Below are 10,739 nucleotides of genomic sequence, written 5' to 3'. Positions count from 1 at the left end.
TGGATGGATGGATTGATTGGATTGATGGATCGATGGATGGATGGATTGATTGGATTGATTGATTGACTGATTTATTGCTTAAAGGTAGTCCTCCAGTTACGAGCACAATTCTCCAGACCTCCAAGAGACGGGACCCAGGTGGGCTCCAGTGTGGGTGGGTGGGTGGGTGGATGGATGGATTGATGGATTGATTGATTGACTGATTGACTGATTGACTGATTGATTGCTTAAAGGTAGTCCTCCAGTTACGAGCACAATTCTCCGGACCTCCAAGAGATGGGACCCAGGTGGGCTCCAGTGTGGGCGGATGGATGGATGGATGGATTGGCAGCTTGCTTAAATTAAGCTGGTCCTCGAGTTACGTCCATCTATCTAAAAGTCACTGAGGTTGAGAAACACTGGTTTAACCTTGGATCTTGACTTGCGTCTTCCTCCAATCGCTTCCCTAGGTGCCAATTTGACCCGGTGTCAAGAAGACCGAGCAGCCGCCCTCGCCAAATCCCGGCGCCAGACGCACGCCCCCTACGTGCCCGAATGTGGCGACAACGGCGCCTTCATGGAGGTGAGGATCTTTCGGCATCTTCCTTACGGCACTTCCCATCATGCCCCGTCTCTGGATAGCGAGATGGGGGGGGAAGCATGTGAATTTAATCAACACATAAGTCTTCTGTGGGCTCCTTCGGACCTCAGGGTGAAGGGCAGACAATGGGGGGGGGCTGATGAGGGTCAAAAAAGGCAAGATGGTGGCCGCACCCTTGCCATCAACCTGTGCTCTTTGGATGGTGCGGTCATAGACCCCGGCTTTTGATTCCAGGCAATGCTCGACTTAACAACCACAATTGAACCCAACATTTCTGTTGCTAAGCGAGACATTTGTTAAGTGAGTTTTGCCCCATTTTACGACCTGTCTTGCCACCGTTGTTAAGTGAACCCCTGTAGTTGTTAAGTTAGTCACATTTTTGTTAAACGAATCTGGCTTCCCCCATTGACTTCGCTCATCAGAAGGTCGCAAAAAGGGGAACACGTGACCCCGGGACGCTGTGACCGTCATAAAGAGGAGCCACTTGTCAAAGGTCCAAATTTTGATCACATGACTACGGGGATGCCGTGTCATAAGGGTGAAAAACGGTCCTGAGTCACTCTTTTTCAGTGCCGTAGTGACTTTGGATGGTCGCTAAATGAACGGTTGTAAGTCGAGGACCACCTGTTTCTGTTTCCTGGGCACCTCCGCTCATCCGTTCTCTCTCCCGCCTGCGCAGGTCCAGTGCCATAAACAAACCGGCTACTGCTGGTGCTCCTCGCCGGAAGGCAAGCCCATCGCGGGAACGTCCGCCCTGAACCGAGCGCCCAATTGCACAGGTAAGTGCCTCCTCGCGTTTCCCCTGGCTGGAAGCTCTCGCCTCCCTCCAGCAAGGCTTCTGGGGTGGATGGACAAGGACTTTACCCAACATTTTTTTTCCTGTTTTGGGGTCCCACCTTGTCTTTTATATCAGAGGTCCCCAACCTTTTGGGCACCAGGGACCGGTTCTGTGGAGAGAGGTTTTCCCGTGGTTTTGTGTACTGCCTGCATCTTGCGGATGGGGTTTTACTTATTTGTGCGGACCGGTACTGGTCCATGGCCCGGGAGTTGGGGACCCCTGTTCTAAACTGAACAATTAATGCAGAGAAATTAAAAATTAACAACTTAACTTAACTAACTTAACTTAACTTAACTTAACTTAACTTAACTTAACTTAACTTAACTTAACAAAACAAATTAAATTAAATTAAATTAAATTAAATTAAATTATTAAATTAAATTAAATTAAATTAAATTAAATTAATAAATAAAATAAAATAAAATAAAATAAAATAAATAAAATAAAATAAAATAAAATAAATAATAAAATAAAATAAATAAAATAAAAAAATAAAATAAAATAAAATAATAAATAAAATAAAATAAAATAAAATNAACCAGGAATGGATTCAGCGGGAACTTCGTGGCATGATGCCAATTCTTCTAAGCGAGGTACGTCGCCCCCTGCTTGCTGTTATGCCCAGGGACTGAGTGTGCATGATGTGCCTAACTTGGTTAGTGAGTTAACCCGACTTCTGGATTCACACAATGCATTGACCGAGGTTCAAACTAACCCACTTTAGCATGTCGTGGGAATGCAGCCTCTCTAGGGCTTCGACTGACCCGCTAGAAAAGGTGGTGTCACAATCTCAGTTTGGGAATCCTGGGATGCAAAGGGCTCACTCTGCTGGCATGGGTGAGTACTGCACCCCTGGACTGATGCGTGAGCGAAGGGGGCATTTGATTGATTGACACAATTTTAGTCCTATGTCAACTTGAGAGAGAGCGACTCTGAGTGATGTACAATTTTTTAAAAAAAGTGTTAAAATAAAAATTACTATGGCTGGAACTCAGGAATGCGTAATTGAGCTTCGGGGAAACTGACACCCACCCGGGGGTTCAAAAAAGCCAAGAGGGAGGGACAGCACTACGTAATGAAGCCCCACCCCCTTTTTCATGCAACATGCAGATTTTGATTGCGTGTTTATGGCCTCCCTCTTGTCTTTTTTGGCCCTCCGAGGATACCCCTGCATTTCCCAACCACCACCACCCTCTTATCATCGGCAGAACAATGGTGGTGTGTTTTCCCACCGTTTGATGATGCGGTGGAGTGTAGCCTGGATTCCCAGGTGGGAGGGGCTGCCTTCCAGAGGAGTAAGCGGCAGTTCAGTTCAGAGAGTTTGTGTGAGAGAATGAGAGTGAAGACGGCTCCTCCCTAACAGTTTCCACAGCATATATTTTGTCTACTTCAGATTGGCAAGTTTTTGACTTGCCTTTCTTGGGTTTTGGAGCCCGACTGATAAGATATTTAAGAAATCTTACAAATAGGCATCAAATATCCCCTCCTTCATAGCAGCCCCTCCGCAGAAGACACATCTAAAACACGGGTTTAGAGTAGCGTATCTCAATCTCAGCCACTTTTAAGATGAGGAGACTTCAACTCCCAGAATTCCCTAGCCAGGTTAGGGGATTCTGGGAGTTGAAGTCCACCCATCTAAAAGTGGCTAGGGAACTCTGGGCGTTGAAGTCCACCCATCTAAAAGTGGCTAGGGAATTCTGGGAGTTGAAGTCCACCTATCTAAAAGTGGCTAGGGAATTCTGGGCGTTGAAGTCCACCTATCTAAAAGTGGCTAGGGAATTCTGGGCATTGAAGTCCACCCATCTAAAAGTGGCTAGGGAATTCTGGGAGTTGAAGTCCACCCATCTAAAAGCTGCCCAGGTTGAGAAACACCACCTGATTTAGCGACTTGAGCTAGCGAGGGGGGCATTCCTGATCAAAAACAAGTTTCTGCATTCCGTCCTTTAATGCCTTGGAGGGTTGCTTAGCAGGCAGAAGTTCAACCGATCGAGCTTCTCCTGCCTGAAGAAAGCCTGTCCCTTTTGGGGTTCGGGTTTGGCTGTGTCCCTGGGTTTGCGTCAGATGTGAAAGCCCGATGAACTCTCGTCACCGACCGGAGACGCCCTGTAGCTCTAAATTCTTTCACTCTTTGGACAGAGAAGATGACATTAAACCCTCTGTAATAGCCGCCTTCCACCTCTTTTCCTCTCTGAACGCAGAAGAAGGCGGTACCGGCCCACGGCCTACTCAGCCCAGCCCCCTGCCCCGCAGGCAGCCAGGTAGGTCTCTAGCCCGCCCTTCCTTCCTTCCTTCTCCCCCCTGGCCTGTGCCACCCATGCCACCGCCCTCGGTTGGGGTGGGGTGGGGACACGAGCTGCTTGGACTTGCCAGAATCGGACCGTTGTCGCACGGGTGTGTTTGCAGTGCCTAGGCAAGGATTGCACGGTGCATGCTTGAAATGGAGAATGTGGATTTTTACACCTGCCGTGCCCGAGTCGCCCTATTCCAGGGGCAGGCAACCTCGGCTCTTTTATGACTCCTGGACTTCAATTCCCAGAATTCCTGAGTCAGCTATGCTGACTCAGGAATTCTGGGAGTTGAAGTCCAGGAGTCATAAAAGAGCCGAGGTTGCCTGCCCCTGCCCTATTCCGTTTTTGTTTCTTTTTTTAAAAAAAAAAACAAAACCATCCCCACCTTGCAAAAAGTTTTATGTTCCTTGCCAGACCTGCCCTGCCCTGCCCTGCCTGGGTTTTTCTGCAAAAAATAATAATATTATTATTATTTATTTCATTTATTTATATCCCTTTCTTCTTATAAAGAAGCCGACAAATGTATCTAATCCTCTTTTCTCCTATTTTCCCCCACAACAACAACCCTGTGAGGTGGGGCTGGAAGGAGAGCGAGAAGGACTTGCCTAAGACAGCTTTCATGCCTAAGGCGGGACTAGAACGCCCAGCCTCCTAGCGATTGGCCCCAAATCATCCAACCAGCTATCATGCCTAAGGCGGGACTAGAACGCCCAGCCTCCTGGTGATTGGCCCAAAATTACCCGGGACTAGAACGCCCAGCCTCCTAGCAACTGGCCCAAAATCATCCAACCAGCTATCATGCCTAAGGCGGGACTAGAACTCCCAGCCTCCTGGTGATTGGCCCAAAATCACCCAGCCGGTTTTCATGTCCAAGGCAGGATTAGAACTCACCGTCTCACTCACAAATGGGTCTAAATATATATGAAAATCAATGAAATGAATAGAAAGCAGTGGCGGTCCTTGTCGGCTGAGGACAGGTGCCCTTAGTTGGGAGTGGGGTATCCTGCCCTATTTGGTGAGGAGATACCCTCTCCATGAAGCCTGGCAGGGATAAAGATGGGCTCCCCCACACCCTGAACAGGACTAGGAGACCCTTTGGATGGGTCAGGTGGGGGTAAGAGAAAAACCGGAGGGGCCACTGAGGCACCAAAGAATTGGGTGGGGGCAAGATGGTCTCCAGATGCCACAGTATTGCCCTAACTGCTTCTGTCATTCTTCCCTGCCAATTATTCTGCTTCTCTGCCCGTCACGCGCTGCTGTTCCGTAACCCAGAAGGCACCACCTTGCCTTTCCTGATTCCCATCATCCTTCCGGATTTCAAGGCCAACCACACGGTCAAGCCGGCTCCAGGTGAGCCCTGTTTTCTTACTGACGTATTCATTGAATTTATTTGCTGCTCCTGTCACTCTAAAAGGGAATTCTGGGTGGCCAACTATGAAAATCATAAAATTATTTCTGTCCAGTGCCGGATCTGTCCAGTGTCCGGATCTAGGAGCCCCCCCCCCCTCAAAGGCTGTTCCTTTTCACCTGTGCAGGAATGTGTTAACTACAGACACCCATGGGAGAAAAATATTCCCCCCAAACTTGGGCACCAGGAGACCTCAGAGGTCTTCTAGTCCAACCTTTTGCTCAAGGCAGGAGACCTTATACCTGGGGTAGGCAACCTTGGCTCTTTTATGACTCATGGACTTCAACTCCCAGAATTCCTGAGCCAGCTATGCTGGCTCAGGAATTCTGGGAGTTGAAGTCCATGAGTCATAAAAGAGCCAAGGTTGCCTACCCCTGCCTTATACCATCCCGGTCAAAGGGTTGTTCGGTCCATGCTTGTTACATTCTATGTTCTATATCAATTCTGTATAAATGTCTTATCGAATAGACGTTTACTACATTGACACAACACAGAATATAAGCAACAGAGCTGGAAGGGACCTTGGAGGTCTTCTAGTCCAACCCACTGCTCAAGGCAGGAGATCTTTATACAAGGCGTTGTCAACTTTGTTTAGTGACTCTTTGAACTTACAACAGCACTAAAAAAAGTGATTTATGGCCGTTTTTCACACTTAGGACCGTTGCAAGCATCCCAATGGTCACGTGATCAAAAATCGGCCTCTTGGCAATTGACTCCTATTTATGATGGGCGCAGTGTCCCGGGATCATGGGATCCCCTTTTGCGACCCTCTGACAAGCAAAGTCAGATTTACAACTGTATTACTAATTTCACAGCTGCAGTGATTCACTGAACAACTGTGACAAAAATGGAGCAAAATTCAGTTAACAACTGTCTTGCTTAGCAACAGAAATGTTGTGGTCGTAAGTTGAAGACCATCTAGACTAAGAACAGTCATGGGGTTATCCAGTCAGTCTAGTTTTGAAAATCATTTCAATGGTTTAACATTTCCTACAAAAAAACCACGGGTTTTTAAGAGGCTTTTGCCTGCTTCATCCTCCTTGTAGGAGTTGAGCAGGCTGAACTGGAAGGTGGGGTCAAACGTGTCATTAGTTTAGAGTTGTGGCGTTCCCACGAGTTCAGAACCAAGTTCAGCTTCCTGTGAATTCCGTTGACTCCTCTCTGGCGCCAGTTGGCCTGGACTGCTGTTAGTAGATCGGATTCTTGCGTAGAGGTAGCAGGCAAGGAACTTTTCGCCTTTTGAACTCAACTCCTGTTCCTGGGCACTTGCGCCTGATGTTCCTCCCGTGCAGAATATCCACCGTCGTGCGAACAGGAACGGCGGGAAGCCATCCACGAGGCTCGCCAGCACCAGCAGGAGGGCACCTTCATCCCGGAGTGCGAAGGCGACGGCACCTACAAAGAGGTGCAGTGTCACCAAGCCACAGGCTACTGTTGGTGCGTGCGAGTGGGCACCGGACGCCCCATCCCAGGGACCTCGACCCGGTCAGTTTCCGTACCTGTCTTGAACCCAGAGTTTGAATCTGATTGAGGCCCCTGTTTCCTCCCCTACATTCAGTGACACACACACACCCCTTTAGCGTAAAGCAGGAGTCTCCAAACTTAGCAACTTGGTGGACTTTAACTCCCAGAATTCCTCAGCCAGCATAGCTGGCTGAGGAATTCTGGGAGTTGAAGTCCACAAGTTGTAAAGTTACCAAGATTGGTCAACCCGCTTGTCTGGATATGTCCTGGAACTGCAACTCCCAGCATTCCCATCACCAAGAGGAATTCTGGGAGTTGCAGTCCCAACATAGTGGACAGCCCCAAGGCTTGGGGAGGTTGTCAGAAGCAGACTGTGTAAAAAGAAAGACAGGAAAAACTGGGAGAGACCCAGATCTGGAACGGGTCTTGTTTGGGGTTTCTTTCACTTCCTAATGCCTAAAAATGGGGGGTCCCCCAGGAAAAGCCTGGCAGACTTCCTGCCCCCCAAAACCTGCCTTCTCTTCATTTCTCCTTTGGTCCTTTTCCAGAAACTTTCCCCCGGACTGCGAAGCTGATGCAGCAGCCAAGAGCACAGAATTAGGGTCCTTGTTCCGAGATCGAATTCTGCCCGGTAAGCAAGCAGCTGTTTCCCTCCTTTTAAAAATACAGGCCGTGGTCCTTGGCCACCAACGAGCCCCAAATTTATGTGGCTCAGTGAGAAATTTGTTAAGTGAGTTTTGCCCTGTTTTGCCACCGTTGTTAAGCGAGTCGTTGCAGTGGTGAAGTTAGCAATCCGGTTGTTAAATGAAGCCGCCTTCCCCCTTGACTTTGCTTGTTGGGAGGTTGCAAATGGGGATCCCACGACCCCGAGACACTGCAACCGTCATAAATGTGAGTCACTTGTCAAGCATCCGAATGTAAATCAGGTGACTCAACGGTGGTAAGTGTGAAAAGTGGTCACAAGTCCCTTTTTTCAGTGCCGTTGTAACTTCAGTTGCTAAACGAACTGTTGTAAGTAGAGGACTCTCTGTAACAGTAATAGGAAGGAATGTGTTTATTTTCAACGAGGCTTTCAGCAGCTTTCTGTTCTTGTTTTTTGATCTTCCCAACTAGGTTGTCCCGGGTCAAAGAAAACACAATTCCTTACACAACTGATCAAAGCTTTAAGCTCCCACATGCTGCAGTCCAGGCTGATGACCATTCCCTACCGCAGGTAAATTCGGCTGACCCATCACGGAAAAGGGAGGCCCTTCGGTCTGCGAATCGCGCAATCAAAGATATTGTGCAGAGTTGTGTTTCTCAACTTTAAGGTGTGTGGATTTCAACTACCACAATTCTCCAGCTACCGTTTTGAACCTGAAGGTGGGTGGACTTCAACATGGTGTCTAGGGAATTCTGGGAGTTGGAGTCCACACCCCTTAAAGCTGCCAAGGTTGAGAAACACTTGAGTTAGATTGGAATATATCTATATCTGTCTGTCTGTGTCTGTGTGTCTGTCTCTCTCTCTTTCTCTCTCTCTCTAACTATCTAACTATATATCTATCTCTATATCTATCTATCTATCTATCTATCTATCTCTATCTATCTATCTATCTATCTATCTATCTATCTATCTATCTATCTATATATATATATATATATATATATATATATATCTTTATCTATCTATCTATCTATCTATCTATCTATCATCTAGATAGATAGATAGATAGATAGATAGATAGATAGATAGATAGATAGATAGATAGATAGGTAGATAGATAGGTAGGTAGGTAGGTAGGTAGATAGATAGATAGATGATAGATGATAGATGATAGATGATAGATAGATAGATAGATAGATAGATAGATAGATAGATAGATAGATAGATAGATAGATGATAGATAGATAGATAGATAGATAGATAGATAGATAGATATACCTATACCTCATAAATAGATAAATGATTTATCTGGAGGGGAGAAAGAGGGAGGGAGGGAGGGAAGGAGAGAGAGAGAGAGAAAGAGAGAGAGTTTGGTGCAGCGGTAAAGATACTTGATCATGAACTGGGAAGTCATGAGTTTTAGTCCCACGTTAGGCATGAAAACTAGCTGGGTAACTTTGGGCCAATCACCAGGAGACGGTGAATTCTAGTCCCGCCTTAGGCATGGAAGCCACCTGGGTGACTTTGGGCCAATCACAGGAGACGGTGAATTCTAATCCCGCCTGGGTGATTCGGGACGAGTCGCTCTCCCTCAGCCCAACCTACCCGCCAGGGTTGTTGGGAACATTACACTCGCCATCTTGACTTGCACTAACAATAAATCCCATAAAAATCGGACACGATCTTGGCAGGTTTCCGGATTCCTTGGCGGCCCCCAGCCTGGAAGAGCGGGCCGTGCGCTGGCAGTTCACCCACCTGGACAGGGACTTCAGCAACGGCGTGAGCGAGAGGGAGCTGCGCCCCTTCAAGCAGTACATGAAGCAGAACGCCCGGCCCAAACGCTGCGCCCGCAAGTTCCTGGATTACTGTGATCTCAGCGGCAACAAGCTGATCTCGCTGCCCGAATTCAGAGGCTGTTTGGGGCTCAGCTAACCTACCGGTGTGTATTTTGGGGCAGTGGGCTTTTGCAGACCTTCCCCCCTTTCTACTTGCACCTCCAGGGAAGGTGGGGGGACACGAGGTCTCCCCTAATTTAATTCCTGGGGCTCAAAGAGGTCTGGCAGAACATCCCTCAAAGACGGTTTGGACTCCAAGTCCAGCATCTGGACAGCACTCTGCCTGCCCACCCAGGAATGTGTGATAGCGAGTCCTCGACTTAACAGCCGTTCATTTACTGACCGTTCGAAGCCACGACGGCACTGAAAAAAGCAAGTGTGTGACCATTTTTCACACTTACAACTTGCAGCATCCCCAGGGTCACGTGATCCAAATTCAGCCGCTTAGCCACCGACTCATATCTATGACGGGTGCTGTGTTCTGGGGCCATGTGATCCCCTTTTGTGACCCACAGTTGCCAAGGGCCACAACAACGTGTCTGTGAAGGTGGAGCAACAGTCGTAAATCTGAGGATCGGTCGTGTGCTACTTTTTCCGAGGCCGTTGTAAATTTAAACTGTTGTTCGATGAATCGTCACACGTTGAGGACTACCTGTACTTGGTGCTACGAACAAAATTGGGAGCTGCTGGAGTTAGCAAGGCCTGGAACAAAATTAATTAGGGCTTTCTCAAGCACTAATTAATTAACTTTCTCACACCCATCCTGTGTCCCTTAATAAATCCATCCCAAGCCTCCTTCCCCTGCCCCCCCTCCCCAATTTTATTCTGCCAATCCTTCCAACAAAAAGTTGTTTAGAGAGCAGATTAAATCTGGATTAACTTTCTCAGCTACTTCCTTCCAAGTGGGTTAAGTTGGCATTCCTTCTTTTGTGAAAACAAGTCACCTGAAACCCTTTAAAAGAAATGGGGACAAATTGATTGTTTTTAACAAACAGCCCAGTTGAGGAACTCAAAACCGGCTTCCTTGATTAAAGACGTCAATTCAGAACGCTGGAAGTTGAAACACCTCTGCATCGTGGAATGCTTTTCATTGCCCAGTTGTGTTTCTTCCGTGGTTAAATTCTGTTGGGAATTTTTCTGGCTGGCTGTTTTTGCTGATCCTTGTCTCAGGGAAGTTTAATTCTTGACCCAGAACACCAAAGTGGTTCCCCAAAAGCAAATAAGAACAAGAAATGTTGCCTTCTTGGGATGAAGATGTGAAAAAAAAGAGGGAGGAAGGATAGGAAACTTAAGACGATATAATTGAGGGTGGAAGATGTTGGAAGAAGACGTGTTCCAAATTATTGGCTTCCGTTGTCAAAAACAGTTTAAAGCATTAGTGCCGCTTTCTAAAGCAGTGTTTCTCAACCTTGACAATTTTAAGGCATGTGGACTTCAACTCCCAGAATTCCACAGCCAGCATTGCTGGCTGTGGAATTCTGGGAGTTGAAGTCCACATGCCTTAAAATTGTCAAGGTTGAGAAACACTGTTCTAAAGCCTTAGTAAGGCCACACCTGGAATACGGCATCCAGTTTTGGCCACCACGTCATAAAAAAGATGTTGAGACGTTGGGGGAAAAAAAAGTGCAGAGAAGAGCAACTAAGATGATTAAAGGCCTGAAGACTAAAACATATGAAGAATGG

At 47.2% G+C, this 10,739-nt stretch overlaps 1 protein-coding gene across 1 annotated transcript in view; it reads left to right on the top strand.

Moving 5' to 3' along the window:
- Nucleotides 1-9,153, top strand: part of LOC107297298 (SPARC-related modular calcium-binding protein 1-like) — a 13,139-nt gene extending 3,986 nt beyond the window's left edge. Inside the window, exons 3-11 of the mRNA XM_015826660.1 lie at nt 450-562; nt 1,260-1,359; nt 1,961-2,011; nt 3,620-3,676; nt 4,979-5,056; nt 6,407-6,599; nt 7,127-7,209; nt 7,692-7,791; nt 8,913-9,153. Coding sequence (XP_015682146.1) covers nt 450-562; nt 1,260-1,359; nt 1,961-2,011; nt 3,620-3,676; nt 4,979-5,056; nt 6,407-6,599; nt 7,127-7,209; nt 7,692-7,791; nt 8,913-9,153 — 1,016 coding nt within the window. The remainder of the gene's footprint in view (nt 1-449; nt 563-1,259; nt 1,360-1,960; nt 2,012-3,619; nt 3,677-4,978; nt 5,057-6,406; nt 6,600-7,126; nt 7,210-7,691; nt 7,792-8,912) is intronic.
- The last annotated feature ends 1,586 nt before the right edge of the window (nt 9,154-10,739 follow it).

Source organism: Protobothrops mucrosquamatus, unplaced genomic scaffold, assembly GCF_001527695.2.
Source record: "Protobothrops mucrosquamatus isolate PMUCROS unplaced genomic scaffold, P.Mucros_1.0 scaffold3224, whole genome shotgun sequence".
Lineage (NCBI taxonomy): Eukaryota > Metazoa > Chordata > Lepidosauria > Squamata > Viperidae > Protobothrops > Protobothrops mucrosquamatus.
The sequence above is the reverse complement of the archived record's forward strand: the minus strand, read 5'-3'. Positions and strand labels throughout refer to the sequence as shown.